This window comes from Lathyrus oleraceus, chromosome 2, assembly GCF_024323335.1.
Source record: "Lathyrus oleraceus cultivar Zhongwan6 chromosome 2, CAAS_Psat_ZW6_1.0, whole genome shotgun sequence".
In the NCBI taxonomy this organism is placed as follows: domain Eukaryota; kingdom Viridiplantae; phylum Streptophyta; class Magnoliopsida; order Fabales; family Fabaceae; genus Lathyrus; species Lathyrus oleraceus.
The window spans coordinates 76,150,427-76,171,187 of NC_066580.1; the positions used below are offsets into that span (position 1 = coordinate 76,150,427).

A 20,761-nucleotide genomic window follows, 5' to 3' on the forward strand; every position below is an offset into this window, starting at 1 on the left:
TAGTCATACACCTGCAGACATTATATAAGGAACAAACTTTGATATTTCTTTCCAAAGGCCCGAGTTAGAACCTCTATACTTTATTATGTCATGAATATCTCCACACTTGTATCTATTTTTCATTACCTTACACCACAAGTCATCTGCATTACTCAGAATCTTCCAGCCTAGTTTCATTATGCAAGCTATGCTCATTACATCAAGCTTCCTCAAGCCTAATCCCCCGCTTATCTTTGACTTGGTTATAGTATCCCAACTTACTGCATGCATTTGTTAGACCTTAAGAATTACTAGGAATCAAAACAGTATGTGACTGTTCTATTCTGTCAAGTATCGATTTTAGGCATAGGAACAACCTGATTAAATGTTATCTCTAGCAGTTAGAGAGTCTAAGAGCAGCCATTAGTATTACTAGAGTAACCGTTATTATTATTATTATTATTAGGAGGCTGGAAATCAGAAAGAGGTTATATTTGGGAGGGAGAGAACCAAGACTCTCAAATTTCTTGGAAATTCATTGTAATTACTATTAAATTTTATTGTTTTGGTATCAGTTTCTATCAGCATTTTCCTCTTATCACCCATTTCACCCCAAATGAATTTTCTTTGCAATCCATAGATTTCATCGATACACCCTTTTGGTAACATATCAGTAATCATCAGATAAATCACTATATCTTGTAAGACAATTCTCTATGGTAACATGTCTTACAAAATATAAATGGTTAGTTTTCCAACTCGCAAGCTTAGGCATTATCCGCTCCATAATATAATGGTAGTTCTAAGTACTTGCCAAAATGATTTGTCTTCTTGAAGCCTGATATCTGCAAAAGCCACAACTTTAAACTTTGAGGAACATTTGTCTTCTTATCCCGACATATTGAATAAATACTAGAGCATATCCATGACATGTTGCATTTGGTTTTTAGTAGCTTCACCAAAGAGAAGAATATCATTTGCAAACATAAGATGCGATATCATAGGCCCTCTTATCCCCATGCGAAATGTATGCCACTTCTTACTCACAACTTCTTGCTCCATCAGATGAGAAAGTTGTTAAATGCAATTAAATTTTTGTTATTAGTTTTCCAAAAAATAACAGAATTTATTTGTTGAGTCACTTTAGTTTTATTTTTGAGTTGTATCATTTTATTCTCTCAATGTATAAATACTCTTGTAATATTCCCAATTCCAATTAATGCCAAAATTACTATTCATCCAATATTACTCTTTTCTCTCTAATTCTCTCTCAACTTCATCTTCCCCAATTTCTTATCTTCCACCATTGTCAAACCTTCAATTTGAGTTTTTATGTTCTAACATTTGGCATCAAGAGCTTTGGTTATTGATCCTAATCCGCTACAACAATGGCAACCGTTTCCAATGATCGAATTCCCACCAATCTCCCGATTCTTGATTCGAAGAACTATGATAAATGGGCGAAACAAATGAAGGTCTTGTTTGGTTATCAAGAAGTGCTTGAGATCATTGTCAATGGAGTTACACAATTAGGGGCAGAGGCTACCGACATTCAAAGATCTACACACAAAGAAGAGAAGAAGAAGGATTACAAAGCCCTATTCTTGATTCATTCGTGTGTTGATAACGACAATTTCGAGAAGGTCGGCGATTGTCAATCAGCGAAGCAAGCATGGGAAATCTTGGAGAAAGCATATGTCGGTGCCGTCAAAGCGAAGGTTGTAAGGTTACAAACTTACAAGCGACAGTTCGAGTTAACACAAATGGAAGACAAAGAAACGATCAACGACTACATTACACGCATTACCCAGTTAGTTAATCAAATCAAATCTCGTGGGGAAACGATTCTTGAGCAGAATGTTGTATCGAAAGTATTGCGTTCGTTAACGTCGCGTTTCGACAACATAGTTGTGACTATTGAAGAATCAAAGGGTCTAACAACTTTGAGCAAGGATGAATTGCAAAGTTCATTAGAGGCACATGAAAAAAGGATGGATGAGAGAGGCGCCGACAAAGCCAAAGCAGAGATTGCTTTGCAAGCGCGTTTCAATGAAAAGAATATGAGGTCGAAAGGAAAATTTGCGGCGAGAGGTAAATCAAATTTTCAGAATTTTGGTTCAAACGATTTGCAAAATTCAAAGAATTCGAAGAGTGAAAAGGGTGAAAGTAGCTCCAAGGATAGTGGTCATAGCAATGGTTTTAAGAAGCGTGATATGAGTAAGGTGCAATGCTACAAGTGTAGAAAGTTTGGACACTTTGCAAATTCGTGTCGTGGTAAATCGAATGAGAATCACAATAATGAAACCAAGGTTGCTAGGGAAGAGGTAGATGATGAGGTCACACTTCTAGTAATGATTATGGAGGAGAGTTATGGCATTATGGATGTTCCGGGAAGCAACTACAGTAGTGATAGTTTGCGGGACAGCATCTGTACCATTCTGGAAAATAGCGAGAAAACGCATTTGGATCGAAGTGCATTGATTACCGTTCGTGATGGAGTTCAAGGGAGAGATAAGTGGTACTTGGATTCCGGTTGTTCAACACATATGACAGGTCGAAAAGATTGATTTGTGCAAATCAATCAAGCGGCAAAAAGTAAATTCAAATTTGTCGACGACACCACTTTAAGCGCCGAAGGGGTAGGAGATGTTTTGATCGGAAAAAGGAATGATGGACATTCAAGGATCAAAGATGTCTTGTATATGCCGAGAATTAAGTGTAATCTTTTAAGCATTGACCAATTACTTGAAAGAGGATACAAAATTCGTTTGGAGGACAAGATTTTACGCGTTTTGGATTCAAATGGTGTGTTGATTCTAAAAGCGTCGATGGTTGCCAATAGAACCTTTAAGGTTGAGTTAAAGGTTATGGAGCATCGTTGTCTAGCTACCGCGGCAAGTAGAGATGAGTGGTTATGGCATTACCGTCTTGGTCACCTTATATTTAGGGATCTAAGAAAGTTGTAACAAAGTGAAATGGTAACGGGGCTGCCACACATTAGTATTCCAACTGAATTGTGTGAGGAATGTGTGAAGGCTAAACAACACAAGAATGTGTTTAGCAAAGTGATGCGGGTCAAAGAACCAAAGGCTTACTTGAGGTGGTATGTTCCGACGTTTGTGGACCGATGCAAGTAGAGACTTATGGTGGCAATCGATATTTTGTTACGTTCATTGACAATTTTAGTAGGAAGCTTTGGACATATCTTATCAAGAGAAAAGATGAGGTACTTGGAATTTTCAAGAATTTCAAATCCATGGTGGAGCGCCAAAGCGGTTGGAAGCTCAAAATTCTCAAAACGGATGGTGGAGGTGAGTATACCTCTAGTGAGTTTAGGAAGTTTTATGATCTTGAGGGAATTGTACGTGAGGTGGTGCCTCCATATACGCCTCAACAAAACGGGGCTGCCAAGAGGAAAAATCGTACAATAATGAACATGGTGCATAGTATGCTTTGTGGGAAAAATTTGCCTAAGGAATTGTGGGGTGACGCCGTGTCTACAACCACCTACTTGTTGAATAGGTGTCCCACTAAGAAGTTGGAGAAACTCACACCGGAAGAGGCTTGGAGTGTCTTCAAACCAAATTTGAATCATTTGCGCGTTTTTGGATCGATTGCATATCGTCATGTACCGAACCAACTTCGGAAGAAATTGGATGATAAGGGTGAGAAGATGATATTTGTAGGATATCACTCTACTGGAGGGTACAAGTTGTTCGATGGAAAAAATCGGAAGATTGTCATAACCCGGGATGTGACTTTTAATGAAGTCAAAAGTGCAAAAAATGCAGCAGTAACTGATTACCCTACTAGCAGTTTTTTGAAATCACTGATCAGGAGGCTTCTGATACCGCTGTACCAGCACCTACAGTAGGGCAAAATGATGTTGTTAATAATGGTAGACCAGTGAGGCAAAGAGCCTTGCCTCATAGACTCTGAGATTACGAAAGATTCCAAGATAACGAAGTGAATAACGATGGTGGTTTTGTTCATTTCGCGCTTATGGCCGGATCCGAACCGGTAAATGAGGAAGAAGCCTTAAGTGATCCTAATTGGATATGTGCAATGAAAGAGGAGATGGAATCTATTGATAAAAACGGTACTTGGGAGTTGGTCGATTTACCACTTAGAAAGAAACCGATAGGTGTGCGATGAGTCTATAAGGTTAAAGCAAATCCCAAAGATGAAGTAATCAAGCACAAAGCTCGATTAGTGGCGAAGGGGTTCTTGCAACGAGAAGGTATAGACTATGAGGAGGTATTCGCACCGGTGGCTAGATTAGAGACTATTCGTTTAGTTGTTGGTATTACGCATAGCAACAATTGGATGGTTTACCAAATGGATGTCAAATATGCGTTTTTGAATGGTCCTCTTGTTGAGGAAGTCTATGTGGGGCAGCCACCCGGTTTCGTGATAAAAAATCAAGAGATGAAGTATTACAAGCTACATAAGGCGTTGTATGGTTTGAAACAAGCTCCAAGAGCTTGGAACAAACGTATTGATGGATTTCTTATTGACATTGGTTTCAAACGATGTGTATCCGAACATGGAGTTTATGTGAGATCGGATACGAATGATGGTGTTATTATACTTTGCTTGTATATTGATGATCTCTTGATTACGGGAAGCCATGAAAAGAGTGTTTCAAGGTTCAAAAGTGAGCTCATGAGAGAGTTTGAGATGACGGACCTTGGTGTCATAAATTACTTCCTTGGCATAGAGTTTCACAAGTCAAAAGTGGGGCTGCTTATGCACCAAAGGAGGTATGCTCTAGATATTTTGAAAAAGTGTGATACGAAGCATCGTAATGCTTCTATTACACCTTGTGAGGCTAGAGTGCAGCTGTCCAAAAGTGATGAGGAGAAGGATGTCAATCCAACGCTTTACCGGAGCTTGATTGGATCGTTATGGTATTTGTGCAATACGCGGCCGGATTTGGCTTTTAGTGTCGGTATTGCGAGTAGATTCATGGAGAGACCTAAGATGTCTCACTTGGTGGCAGTCAAGAGGATCCTTAGATATGTGAAAGGTACTCTTGGATGCGGAATTCTCTTTCCCGCATCGGACACGGGGCGTAAGTGCAATTTACTTGGCTACACCGATTCTAATTGGTGCGGAGATAAAGATGACCAAAAATCGACAACGGGGTACATATTTATGTTTGGTAGTACACCAATCTCTTGGTGTTCGAAAAAGGAACCGGTTGTAGCACTCTCTTCTTGTGAGGCCGAGTACATTGCGGCGTCGTTAGGTGCGTGCCAAGTTATGTGGCTTATGAATCTATTGAAGAAATTGCGATGTGGTGATGATGCTACCACCACACTATTTGTAGATAATGTTTCCGCAATAAATCTTGCGAAGAATCCGATTGCACACGGAAGGAGCAAGCATATTGAGATGCGGTTTCATTATTTGAGAGAATTGGTCGGTGATGGAAAGCTTAGATTGAGCTATTGCCGAAGCAAAGACCAAGTCGCAGATTTGTTGACAAAGGGTGTGACAAATGATGTGTTCAAGAGGCTGAAAAAGTGCTTGAGCATGGTGGACTTGGAGCAACTAAAGTGAGGTGGTGTGTTAAATGCAATTAAATTTCTGTTATTACTTTTCCAAAAACTAACAGAATTTATTTTTTGAGTTACTTTAGTTGTATTTTTGAGTTGTATCATTTTATTCTCTCAATGTATAAATACTCTTGTAATATTCCCAATTTCAATTAATGCCAAAATTAATATTCATCCAATATTACTTTTTTCTCTCTAATTCTCTCTCAACTTCATCTTCCCCAATTTCTTATCTTCCACCATTGTCAAACCTTCAGTTTGAGTTTTTATGTTCTAACAAAAGTTTGTCCATCCATAATACGGTGAAATTGAATCTCCTTACTGAGGTCGAAAGTACTCGCTTCTTGCCGCATTCCATTTCACACACGTTTCTACACTCCTAACTATATGCATGATAATATTTGTCATAGTATCCGAAAAATTTATCTTACAAAATACACCAAATATACTCCCAACTTTATTCATCTCACACAAAATACGCCAAATATACTCCCAACTTAATTTATCATAAGCTTTGGAGAGATCAACTTTAATAGAAAAGTATCCCTTCTTTCCTTTTGTTTTGTTCATAATGTGCATCACTTTCTTAGTTGTAATAATATTCTCATGTATATCTCTTCCCGAAACGAATCCAATTTGATACGGGGGGACCAACTTTGTTATGCAACTTTTCAGCCTTTAAACTATCACCTTGCTCACTACTTTATATATTGTATTATATAATAAAATGGGGGAGGAACTAAGAAACTATTATAGGAAGATCAACTTTAGAGATCAAATAAATATCTATTTGATTAACTTTAACTATATCACCAAGGTTCATCCAGATTTTCTTCACAAAATCCCACACTTTTCTTCCCACAATCTCCCATGATTTTTGGAAAAAACCATGCTGGAAAGCCATCCGTACCAGGCTCCTTCCAAGGATTCATCGCCAAAATAACTTTCTTGAGTTCATAATCCCTTACGTGCTCATTCAATCTCTGTATGTCAGCATTATCGAGACTTGTAAATGTAATGATGGTTTGCTTCCAACTGGCCCAACTGTTCCTTAATGCAAAAAGGTTTTTATAATACCCATTCAAATGATTGTAGTGGTGGAGGCTTACGTCTTGAGAGTGTGCTCCTCTCAAGGTCTCAGATTCAAATCTTTCTAGGTGAAATCAATCCTTGTGTTGGGACAGTCCATATGGAGCTTTGCTCTGGTTTTAAACGAGACCCCTACTAGTGGACAGTGGGATTGGTCCTCTTGGATTAGTCGGTTGCAAGGCCAGATTCACCAGCCAAACACTTTCAAGCTTAAATTTTCTTGCAACCCTATTATGATCACCCGGGGCCAAAGTAATCATTATGGGGTGGTGGTCAAAAAACTCAACCCGAGCCAAGACTTTTACCTGAGCATATGGTAATTCTATTCTCCAAGCATATGGTAATTCTATTCTCCAAGCATCATTACACATAGCTCTATCAAGTTTCTCATATATACTTAGGCCTGTTGGTGTAAGCCCTAGAGGCCAATACTTTTGGTACTTGTATCGAATTATTTAAAGGCATTTTCTTTATTATGGTTGATTAATAAAGTCCCTGGAATAGATAGTCCGTTTAATGTATTAAGTGTGACTTAATCATGAGAACACATTAAACATAAGGACACTATTCTTAAAGTATCTGTAGTCGAGCTTTAGTGTGAAGTGGGATAACATTAAAGCATTAAGACTATTATGTTTGTAGACTGATGATCACATCTCATGGATCATGGTTAAAGAGTTATCAAGTCTTAAACATAGGTATGAATATTAGGAGTAATATTTATATCGGATTGACCCGCTATGAGAATACTATATAGAAAGTTATGCAAAGTGTCATAAGTTATTCTCATGGTGATAATGGTGTATACCACTCTTCGACCTGAAACCACTATGGATCCTAGATGTAGAGTCGAGTGATTTGTTACTGATCCAACGTTGTCCGTAACTGGATAACCATAAAGACAGTTGATGGGTACACCACAAAGCATGCTGAGGGACATGAGTGTCCTAGATGGAATTTGCCCATCCTGCGTAACAGGATGAATGTCTATGGGCCCAATATTGAACTGGACAAGGGTGACACGGTCTATACCTTGTGTTCAATATAGACATAAGGGCAAAGGAGTAATTATACACATAATTATTATCACAGGAGGTTTTGTCAGATCACATGACATTTTCGTGACTTGGGTAGCAGTGATGTGTTGCTAGATACCGCTCACTGTTTATTATGTTAAATGCGTGATTTAATATAATTGCCAACGTCGCGAAAACCTATAGGGTCACACACAAAGGACGGATTGATGAGAGATAGAGTAATTAAGGAACATCGTAAGGTACGGTGTACTTAAGTAGAATACGAAATATGGTAAGGTACCAAATACTTAAGTGATTTTGGCATTTTATAAGATATGGGCCAAAATGCACTTAAGTGGGCTTTTTGGCTTAAAGCCCACACAAGTGGTTCTATAAATAGAACCCCTTGGGTAGAAGCAATGTAACTCACTGAGACAGACAACACAACTGAAGAGTTGGAATTTCGTATCTCTCTCTCACTCAAAGCCTTCATTCATAACAGCTAGCACTGCGATTGAAGGAATCCGTTCGTGTGGACTGAGTAGAGACGTTGTCATCGTTCAACGTTCGTGATCGCCCCGTGGATCTGTATCAAAGGTTTTGATCATTATTAGAGATCTGCACCAAAGGTTTGAATCGCCACAAGAGGTAACGATTCTATCACTGATCATGCCCATTCGTAAGGATCACTAAATGGAGAAATTTTTAAATTCCGCTGCGCCTTGGATGGCAATTCTCCTTCAAGGCCCACTTGTCCCAAGGTGCAGTTTACAAGCATTGATTCTGTTTCTAAAAGAGGAACAGTTCCTAGTAGAGGATTTCTTTCTCCTTTCTTCTCTCCCTTACTAGCTATTTCATTGAAAACTCTAGTTAGCATCCATAGATCATTAAATTCCTTCACAATATTCTGAAGATTTTCCCACAACAGGCTTCTAATGGCTTCATTAGAGATAGCATAAATTGTTGTAAACAACCAATTCATGCCATGTTGATCCTCGACTTGTAAATAGGTTCATTCATACAAAACCAAACTGTCATGTAACTCTTGTTCCAAGAAGCTATAATTCTACCAGAAAATCCTTGGTTCTCCAAGATAATAGTATCCTCAAAGGACAATAACTTCAATTTTATTTTTTGAGTTTCGACTACTACAGACATAGTAAGTTTGTACATATTAATATATTCCTTACCATACATGTAGAAAGCTTTACTAGCAGCTCCTCTGCAATTCCACACAATAATTTTATTGTTTGTACTAATCATCATAAACAATGATAGAAAGAAAAAGAAACAGCTCCACCAAATCAAAATTTCGGGCAGTTCTTAGTCGGCGTTTCTAGAACTACTTCCATTTTCTTAGCCGAATCAAAGAAGTCTGCTTGAACCATTTCATCTACCATTTCCTTACTAGCTGTACCCACATTCCTACTACATTCAGTTTTCACACAAGTAGAAGAAAGGCGTGTTGTCAAATTATCAAGAGATCTAGTGCAATTAGAGACTGTGCTAATTACAGACGTTCCATTGTGGAACACTGCATCTTTTATCTTGCTCTTTTATTCCCAACAACTCCTTTCCCTTGAATGCATTAGTTCCACGTGTTTCCAGTTTCATATTTTTACTACTTTTATCTTGCCCACCTTTTTTCTTTGTTCTACATGCCGCATTAATGCCAATCCTTTCCTGATCGTTCTTGCCAATCATTTTCTAATTTGTCAAAGCATCATTATTCCCAATCAATTTCTCTTTAATGCCCAGTCCCTGTAAGTAGGTTACCATTTTTTTCTTCATAATTTCCCGCACTCTCTCCTCATTAATTCCTCTTATAAATTATACATTATTAGTAACATTATTCTCTACATTAATTCCGCGAATATCATTGATGACCTCATTAAATTATGGGATCTCCTTGCTTAGGGACATAAATCTCGACCAATTCATTACTTTCCCGTCATTAACTCTTGTCGGTGTCATGTTTCTCCAGCAATCAAGAGCCCTTTTTCCTCGCCATTTTTGTTATTGCATCACCTTTCAAGGACCATCCTACTTTTCATCATTCCTATTGCTTTGGTTTTCCATAGACGTTCCTTCACCTGTAGTACTCCTTTTTACTAATTCCTAAACCACCTCATTTCCTTTCACTTTAACCGGACACCCTTGTAGTGTCTAAACCTTCCATAATTCAAGCACAAGAGGTGTAATCCCTCATAATGTATCTTGTAACTTCTTCCTTTGATCTAAAACATCGTTGAGAGAGGTTTAGCTAGATTGACTTCAACATATGTTCTTGTGTACTTACCTCTTTCATGTTGTATAGTGTTTTTGTCAACCTTCACCGATTTACCTACTCTGTTCCCAATGAAGGACACCAATTATCATCATAGTACTCTATAGGCAACCCAAAAGTTCTGATCCAAACAACTACATCTTCAATGGTTTCACTCTCTAGATGGAAATTCAGAGTTCAATCTTTAACCGTGAGATAATGCCATCGATGAACCATGGCCCAAATAGTAATCAATACTAAGGTCTATGATAGTGATAACTACTTTCCTTACCCATATCTTCTTCAAACAAGTCTCAGGAGCCTTATACCTAATCTTCCTCCTAGAAGTTTGATAATCACTTATCTTCTTCATGGCCTATTGAAACTACGAACGCATTGGACGCTCGAATATACAATAAAGTTGTTATTGAACTTTATTTATTTTCGAAAGAAAGGGAAAACATCGATAAAAAGTGCTCAATGAGGATTGAGGCCCTCACGCCTACATATCCTTATAGTGCAATAAGGAATTCAGAGCTCACTAGTTCTATAGTGGTAGGGGTGAAAGGAGTTGTGATAAAGGTATGGTCTGAACCAAAGGAATATGTTATTTGAATCCAAAAAGGGATGAAATCTGAACCCAAGAGTAAAACTGGCGTGAACTATATGTGGGTAGCCGGAGCATTCGCCACTATACGGTATGGCCGAAAACAAAGAGAATTAAGTGTTTGGTTTCGTAGCACAAGCAACTCTTGGTTCACAAGCAGACACAAAATAGAGCTCAAAGAGATAATGTATTTGGTTCAAAGATAACAATGTATCAAATGAAATGAATGAAGGTAGAAGGTTTTGAATGTATGTAGTGATTAATGGTCCATAGAGGTGGATGAAATGATATAGGAAGTAACCAAAGTCCAAGAAGTGAATGATTTGGTAAAAGTGACTGAAAATGTATAGTTTGGAACCAAAGGTAAGGGTGTATTGGAATCCATATGAGGAGTGAAATTTTTACCAGAGGTAAGCATGCATGTTGGTCAAAAATGAAGGAATAAAATGTTTGTCGGCAAGAAAAACAACTATTGGTTCAAATGTGGACTGCCATTATTTTGTTCTAAAAGGGTATGTATGTAATTTCAAAGAAAACTAGTGTTTGATTCCAAAGAAACAGTATGTCACTGGGGTGAATGGTTATGATCGAAGGTAGATAATGGATCATGAGAGACATGGATGGTGCCCTAAGGCGGAATGAATAATCAGGATTGGGCTCTCCAAGGATTTGCGTCTTCGTGCCTACGTATTCTTATCATGCAATGAGAAAGTCAGAGTATTTGTAGTTCGTGGAACTATGAGAACAAAGAGAGAGATAAGTGACGAAAGATATAACTTGTACCAACAAAATGATGGAAACAAAGAGGTGTTTTCCTAAGCAATAGGGACTAACAAGACAAACATAACTTCAAGGGTTAACTGCAGTGGTGAACAATATAACTTTCACCAAAAGACAATGGTGGAAACAAAGAGGTGTTTGCCTAAGCAACATGTACTTAGAAGACAAACACAACTTCACTTCAAGGGTTGACTGTAGCGGTGACCAGTATAACTGGCACCAAAAGACAATGGTGGCATGGGAACCCATAAAGGTAAATGAACTTTGAATTGAAGAGTAAACATCCTCTAACTAATATGTGGGTAGCCAGAGCGTTCGCCACTATATGATATGGACGAAAACAAAGAGAATTAAGTGTTTGGTTTCATAGCCAAACAACTCTTGGTTCATAAGGTGGAACGCCGCTATTTCATCCTAAAAGGATATGTACGAGGCTCATAAGAAAGTGTTCTTTGGACAAGGAACAATATATCACTATAGGGAACAAACGATTTGAAACCAAAGAAGAATGGTATATTGGATCCATGATAGAATAACCTCTGAACCAAAGAGTAAAACTGACGTTAATCAATATGTGGGTAGCCGGAGCGTTCTCCACTATATGGTACAACCGAAAACAAAAAGAATTAAGTGTTTGGCTTCGTGGCCAAACAACTCTTAGTTCACAAGCTAGACTACCGCTATATCGTCCTAAAAGGATGTGCATGGAATCCAAGGAAAAATGTATTTGATCTAAAAAAGATGGTAGTGATTGATGAATGGAGAAAAATCACTGAATATGGTAGGATTAATAAATAGGGTAGCTCGTGGAGAATCTGAATCCTTGTGCCTACGTATTCTCATCGTGCAATGAGAAAGTCATAGCTTTCGTAGTTCAGCCCACTATGAATGGAGAGAAGGAGATATTTGAGTGATGAATAGTTAATAAATAAGATAGCTCACGGAGAATCTGAATCCTCGTGCCTACATATTATCACCGTGCAATGAGAAAGTCAGAGCTTTCGTAGTTCGTCCCACTACGAATGGAGAGAAGGAGATATTTGAGTAATGAAGAGTTAGTAAATAAGATAGCTCGCGGGGAATCTGAATCCTCGTGCCTACGTATTCTCACCGTGCAATGAGAAAGTCAGAGCTTTCGTAGTTCGGCTCACTACGAACGAAACAAAGATAGCAAGAGACTGAGGCAAGAGAAATGATATATGATAATGAAAGATGTAGAAGACTTGGAAGTCATTTGATATTAACCACACTAAAGTCTATGAACAAAGGTGAATACCTTGAGCAACTAGATCATTTGTCCTGTACCCAAGGATACCCTAAACAAGGATAGGATTCTCCACTCTCATCATTATTTGTTACTTAAGGCTCGTGGCATGTGATTCTAATCATAACTTTCAAGTTGTTGAAGAAGAATCCTTGTTGCTCCTTTTGATGATGAAGACCTTATCAATCATTCGATTTGAATTGCATTAAAGTTTATGAACCAAGGTGAATACCTTAAGTAACCGGGTCATTCGTCCTGTACCCAAGGATACCCTAGACAAGGATATGAAAAATTCTCCACTTTCATCATTCTTTGTTAGTTAAGGCTCATGGAATACAACTTGAATCATGATTGATAAACTCTTGAAGAAACACCTTTGATGTGCCTTGTATAATCCACTTCTTGATTTTTCTAGGATGCCTTGCATGAAAATATGAACTTGAGGCCTTGAGATCCACAACATTGCGTGAACTAGTCCTATCAAGTGATCAAGGGGATTTCTACCACTTGAGTAGACTGAGGGATTATACACAAGCCAAAGGATTTAGTTAATCAAAATTTATTTTGATCAAATTGAATCAAAGGGATTGAATTATGGTTAATCATGTACAACCTAATCTAAAAATTAAATGATATGTACAAACTCTAAGCTAAGGGGTCATGCAACATTAGGATCAAGCTAATCATCAAGCATCAAATTTCACATGAAAATTAATGGTTAAAGGATCAATTAGTCTAAATCAAACCTTACTCTAAAGGATCATGCAATTCTATGACTAAACCCTAGGGTTGAAAATATTCAATTCTCATGGATGTTCAATTAGAAAGTTAGTTCTAAAGTTAAAATCTAATTAAGATCAATTATCCTAATTACCTATTTTTCTAACTAAATAATTAATTCCAACACAAATTATTTATAATTAAAATTCTAAAATGTTAGTCCTAATTAGCCTAATTAATTAACATTTAAGAAATCTAAAACATTAACCAAAAATGGACAAAAACAAATAATAACAATGGGCTTTCAGGGGGTATGTGCCCCTATACAGAGGTGCTAGAATGAAACACGGTTGGGCCTGGAGGTAAGGCCCACCGGAATCTAACTCCCCAAAAAAGCTCAAGGCCTTGTCAATGAGGGGGTAAGGAATCAAACTCAGGATGATGGATAATCAAGCAGCACTAGGCCCAACGCATTTGGCCCATTCAGAGTCACCAATGAGTGAATGGACATGCGTGGCCAAAAAAGCCAGTCAACACAGGATCAAACAATCAACAATCAGCACATGGAAAAAATTAAATGTCCTTAACGCGCCAGGTGAATTAGCTTCTCCGATCATTCTGAATGAACGCCACCATGCTGGAAATCGCTTCCGGCGACGGTGGCCACCAGAAATCGAAATCAACCACATCACTAAAATTGTATTGTTTCATCATTTCAGATATGCTATTGACTTCCCCTAATTCTAACCCTAAATCCAAAACTGAGCAGATTCATTCAAGAACCCTAAAAATCAATTCATAGATTAAACCCTAAATGTGCAGATTCAAAGCCCCCAAGGTTAGGGCTTTGAATCATCTCCATACTCTCTACCTCTCATCAATGAAGGCAAGCAACGAATTCGAACAAAAACTAATCTCTGCAATGAAGTATCAACGATGTCACAATCAAATGGCAAGAAAATACCAGAGACACTTCAAGTTAAGCTTATTTTACTCTGAATTCTTGCAGCTTCTTCTTCTTCTTCTTCTCTGTGTATAGCCTGTAGGAAATTGATTCGTGAGAGTAATGAGAGAATTGAATCGATGTGAGAGAGAGAGAATTGCAAGCTCTGAGAGATGATCATTAAACTCTATAATCGTGATCTGTATGAAGAGATTTTGATATGTGAATGAAGAATTTTCGATCCTGAATCTGAGAGAAAACCAGAGGGAACCGAGAGAGTGATGAGAGAGTTTTCTGTGAGGTTCTGGAGGAGTCTAGCTCGATCACGTTGAAGCTTCAATGTGAAGCTTTAATGGATTCTAAAATATGAGCTACGAGTGAGGTATTGAAGTGAGAGAGAAGAGAGGGTGATTTTGTAGAAATTTTGGGAGTGGTGAAAATGGTCCTCATGAATGAAGTGAAGTGCAAGTTATATAGAGATGAGGTTCGGGTCAAATGGAGGTTTGGAATGAGGTTAGGAGTTAGTTAGAAGCAACTCACGGAGTTAACTATGAACTATGTTAGTTAATTGAATTTGAACTCTGTTACTTAATAGTTAGGATTGAGGAATGTAAATTTGTTACAATTAGTTTAGGTAGCTGTTCAATTACTCAATCTCTTGTTTTAACTGATTATTGTAGGTTACACCCCTATGAACTTAAATGGAATTGTGGCTTAATATGAATGATGACTTGTTGGACAAGTTTACCTTCTAATGCAAACTTGGTTAATGCAGTTAATTGGATCTTTGTGAATTAGTTTAGGCAATAGTCATGTGTGTTGGTTGTAGCTGGTGCAAGTCACATGTGTTTTGGTTGGCCTACTACAAATTGATTATCCTTGCCCTGTAGTAAACATGGCATGGAAACTTCTGTTAGCTGTTGCAGGCTGCCAGTATACAAGTTTTTGGGTTGTTTGGCTGATGCATATTGCTTGTTAATGACAAGTTCAGTTTGATAACTCAAATGGAAGGCCAAGCAATGCAAAACTGGTTGACTGGTCAGGATGAACAAGATTGTTGCATTCATGATGCAGGTCAAGCTATGCTTTCCTCTTTCAATTCCTGCTTGAGACTTGTAGTTATTCATGTTGGGATTGCTGTTATTGATTTGATTCTCTAAAATGCCAAATTGTTGCATTGTTGGATGATATGCTTTGTTGTGATTTGTCATGCTTGATTGTCATGTATTGTTTCCTTTCTACTGAACTGCATTGCTACTTGAAATGTTGTTGCCTTGATGTATAATACCATGATGCTTGCTTGTCATGAATATATTGATGGCTTGTATGCTTCATGAGGCAGGGCAGCAAGTGTTGAATGTAAGGCCATGGTATTCTGAATTTGTAGCAAGGTAGTGGTGTCCTTTGCAGATGTTATGTTCAATAGGTTTTGTCTTGTGTGATTTTGCAGCATGGTTTGTGCTGATGTTTGCTCCAGGTCTAAATTGGACTAGACTGCAAGCGGCTTGGAATTGAATCATGATGTATGACATGGTTTAGAAGGTGTGTTTTTTCTGCATTAGGCCATGTTGGTTCTGTTTGTGGGATTGGCTTGTGTTCATGTTGATTTGCTTTGATTTATGTTTCTTTGCAACTCCGACTTGGTTTAAGCATATTATGAATTATGACTTGCTTCATGTTGAAGGTTGCATTACAATGTCTCATTGGGCTAGTGCATTGAGACATGGTAAGCCTTGGTGTAGGTTATGAACACATGGAGGATGGTTGGACAAAAGCTTGTAAACAAGTTAGCTAGCATCAAGTAGGCATCATGCATAAAATGGCAAGGATCAAGGATCAAGATTGGACTTTATGGACGAAATCATGATTAGGGTTAGGAAAATTAGGGTTTTGGGGAATTGGGTCAACTTTGGTCAAAGTTGAGCAAAAAGTCAATTGTTGACCAAAGTTAACATTTGGTCAAAGTTCACCTTTTTTTTTGTATTTTCTCATGCAATGGACACTTTTATGGTAAATGAATGGAAATTGATGCCTTTTTTTGACAATTTGTATGGAATTTGAATGAATATGATTTTGATATTGAATTAATTGATGAACTTGAATATGGACATTGAATGCATTGACTTGAAATGGTACAGACATTTGAATGAAGAAATGGATGAATCATGAATTAACTTGAACATGAATATAACTTGAATTAAATCATAATATGCTTGAAAAGGATTGGATGATGAAAAACATGGACATGCATGAACCATACTAGCATGAGCCAATGAATGCCAATTGAGAATGACCAAACCAATGGATGCAAAATGCACAAACCAAGAATGAATCATGCACTTGAAATGACCAGATGAAATGGGCCTAGGTAAGACATGAGCAAGATACTAGGTATGAAGGTGACATAGATGAAATAACACAACCTTTACTTAGGAACAAACCAAGAGACACAAGCATATGATGCACATGTGGGAGCATGAAGTCTATGGGATCCATATCAAGAGACCAACATGAATGGCCATACACAAAAGATTATTGAATGAACCTCGACCAAGCAAAAGAATCAAGCCACAAAGGAATGATCAGATGAGATTATGGTTAGAAGTCCACCTACAAGGGCATGTGACCTCATCCCCCCTTATTAGGGTTTCCATGAAGAATACCCCTTCAATCCAGGTCTTTGAATCAATCAAGATGTTTCACAAGCAAATCTCCAATGTATGAGCCTTCAACTAGGGTTTAGATAGCCAATACAAGGCCCAAAGAGTATCCATGAGGCCTCATAACCAAATCATCAATGAATTAGGGTTTGAGAGCCCCGAGGAGTTCCATGACGAGATCTTATTGCATTCATGCTTCAAAGACTAAGCAATTAGGGTTTCACATCCCCTATGATCAGATTAATAGCCAATGCCATATCTTTGAGTTTTGATCCATACACAAACCCTAACTTACAAGACAAGATATTTGAATCTATAGTGATCAACTTAATGGATGAATGATGCACATGAATGAAACATGAATGCATACAAATGATCCCCAAGTCAAGGATTGAATGAAAGGATGAAAATGGGAGGGAAAATTTGGGTACAACACCTATGAATTCTCTTCTCTTCTGCTTCAGATAACACTAAGGCTGGACAATCATAATCTATCACCTTATTATCCTCTACTTTCATACCTTCATGATTATCCAATGCTTGATCCACCATGTCTTATTCGAGCGTAAACATCTCTTTAAGAGATATAGTATTCCTTACTGTCACCATATCTCCATACGATTTACCTGCTTCTTTCTGCTTTTGATCTACTATCTCCTGATTCTCCATTTGCATTTATTTAATCTTCTTAGTGTCATTGCTCATCTATGGATTTTGATTTTTTTTCTCAGTTGATACAGAGGATGCCAACGCCATTATTTATGCAGCTAAGTTACTTTAGGCGTATTCCTATTTTTGTTGGATGAAAATCAACGAAATTAATAATAAACTTTATTAATTGCATGGAATACCTTATATGTTTTTAAATCCTGAAAATTTATGAGATGGTTGGTTGTTAATGTGGTTAGTTGTTTCACCAGTTTTATGGACACAAATGAAATCATCACTTCTTTGAAGTTATCTTCAATAACAACTTTGTTATCCTCATTCTCGTCAGGATGATCCTCCTTTGTCTTTTCCACAAAGGCATCTCTTTTGGGTCTTCTTTATCATTTTCGTCATCTTCTTCATTATCATCACCAAATGCCTTAAGTAGTAGCATCATCGTTGTGCCATTGATAGTAGCGTCATGTGGAATGAACTTGAGACTCAAGTTAGTTTTACTGGACTCCACAGTAGGAACAAAATTTATATGTTGGATACACTAATTGGTAATTCTACCTCTGCTAGATCAGTTAGAATCACAAATGTCATTTTGAGTGTAAGTCATATGAAAATATGTGTGCCCTTCCCTCTAAGATTGTATCCTTAATATAGTGGTCTTATTCTTCTCTACCTCTATAAAGTCCATTGATTGTCCATTAAGACATATGTTTATTTGTCTACATGAGAGTAGTTAATGGGAATTAAATCAGTGTTTCTCTATCTGATATCGATCATTTATGGCTATTTACATGACTTGAATGCTTTATTCAGTTCCTTCCGCATTGTTCATGGGTCAATATGATCGATTTGGGTTGTTTACTATCTTAATTGAGTTTTATCCTTATGGCCGGGTTGAGAATTGAAGCAGGTTCTATCAGCTCTAGGTGAAAATCTGACCTAATTTACTAGATTACACACAATCCCTTAAGCATGTAAGGGCGAAATATTTTTAGGGACAGAGAGGGGATGAAACAACATAATATACACAGTCCCTCAAACATGAAGTTTATAAAAGTGAAATGTTTTTAATGGGAATTAAGTCACTGCTTCTCTATATTATATCAACCATTTATGTCTATATACATGACTTGAATGATTTTGCCAGTTCCCCCATGTTGGTCATGGGCTGATTTGAATGATTTAGGTTGTTTAGTTTGAATGATTTAGGTTGTTTATTGGCTTAACTTAGTTTTATACTTTTGGGAGGATTGATAATTGGGACATGCTGTTTTAGCTATGGGTGAGAACCTAACCTAATTTACCAGAATGTACATAGTCTCTCTAATATGATGTCTGTAAGAGCGAAATACTTTTAGGGACAGAAAATGAATGAGAGAATGAAACATACACAATCCCTCAAGTATGAAATCCATAAGAGCGAAATGCATTTAGGAATGAATACCAATTGAAAAATCAAAATACACGTAATCCCTCAAACATCATATTTGTAAAGGTGAGATGTTTTTTTTACGAGGAATCAGATTGTACACATGTAAAAAAAACATGAATTAATCCGATCATTTAAATATGAACTCAACTTAATTAAAATATTTTAAGTTGGATTTCATCATTCAATTATGGTTTTAAATTCATACTTCCTTCAAAATAATTCAAAATAATTCAATAATTATTTTACCGGATAACAATTCTTATTGCACATTCTAACTACATTTTACATTAATCACTAATTTTATTTTGTATGCATGAGGTCGTTCAACTAGCTTGAAATAACTAAGTTATAGGTTAAAAAAATTGAAAGTCTAGAGTTCAAAATCCAGGGTATATCTAAATACATACTAACAAGTAACCAGTAATAATTTGCAATTAAAAAAAGTTTTTTTTTTAAAATTTATATTCTAAAAACTGATATAATTTATTGGTTATATAAATAAATGATACATGGATGAATATAAAAAAGTATGCGATACATTTTGTGAATTTTTTACAAAAATAATCCAATTTTTCAAGGAAATTTCCAAAATACCCCTCCTGGTTTAAAAAAAATCCCAAAATATCTCACTTTTAGGAGGAGGCGTCAATTCAATTGGCGACTCCTCTTAAAAATTGAATGGAGGCGCCAATTGGATTGCCTATGGCATGTGCCCTAGCCAATCCAATTGGCGCCCATGTGTATTTTTACAAAGGAGGCACCAATTGGATTGGCACCTCAGTGTAAAATGAATTTTTTTTGTTATAAATAGATGTGTTGTGTGAGTCATTGTTCCACCTCTCATTTAATCATTTGGCAATCATGTTTGGTGTTCGTTGCCGATACGAAAAAGTGATTTATGCGAGACAAACCTCAGATGTTGATGCTCTTTTGGAACATCACTATGTTCGAGCAACTGAAGAGGGAGTTGGTTCGTTGGTTAGATGGGAAAACACCAGAAGGGAAAAAAATTAGAAGTATTGAGAGACTCGACAATATCTTTGGTTGGGTGCGAATGAAGACTGATAAGGATGTTAGGGAAATGATGTTCGGTCGAGATGACATCAATTTGATTATTGTAATCAGTTAGAAATATTTCTGTTTTCAGTTAGTTTATTTTGTACTGATGTTTGTTGTGAACCTCGTTGTAACGAAAACTTTATGATATATAATGATTGAAGGTTATAGAAATACAATGTTACAAAAAGCTTATGACCCAGATGATGCTCCTCGATTGAGACAGTTGTTCTTGTTGTGTCCTGGTTGATGACAGATACTACATAATCTTATCATTTTATCTGTCGAATCCATTTCTGTCCTGATACGTGTGATGTTTGACCTTCCTTTTTTCTTTCTACGCATATCGTCGTTATGCTAAACTATATCACCTTCATATGGAGGCCAGTATTCCTTCATTGGTAGTACCGAGAAGCTTTTATTATAAACATTCATGACGGTGACGACCTTGTACACATTAGATAAATGGATGTAAGTGTCTTGACAAGTATATGCGCATGCTGCAATGACATGGGAGAAAGGAATGCGGAAGGCCTAGAATTTTCCACAGTCGCACCAACTTCTGTTTAGTCTAACAGCATAGGCTAAATTTGGTCTCCCCTCGTTGTGGTCCATTGTTTCCTGGACGCTGAAATTTTGCCTATGACGGTCAAATACTGTTATAGTGTGTGTGATAGCTTTGATGCTCTCCTCTTTCATGACTTTCATGCAACACTCACTGAATA

At 37.2% G+C, this 20,761-nt stretch overlaps 1 protein-coding gene across 1 annotated transcript; it reads left to right on the forward strand.

The window, feature by feature from the left end:
* The first annotated feature begins 1,367 nt into the window (after positions 1-1,367).
* LOC127121982 (uncharacterized) lies at positions 1,368-2,546 on the forward strand. Its single transcript, XM_051052402.1, has one exon. The coding sequence runs from the start codon at positions 1,368-1,370 to the stop codon at positions 2,544-2,546; it is 1,179 nt and encodes a 392-aa protein (XP_050908359.1).
* The last annotated feature ends 18,215 nt before the right edge of the window (positions 2,547-20,761 follow it).

What these genes read in the sequence shown, in the direction of transcription:
- LOC127121982 (XM_051052402.1), top strand. Translation starts at nt 1,368, where the DNA reads ATGGCAACCGTTTCCAATGATCGAATTCCCACCAATCTCCCGATTCTT.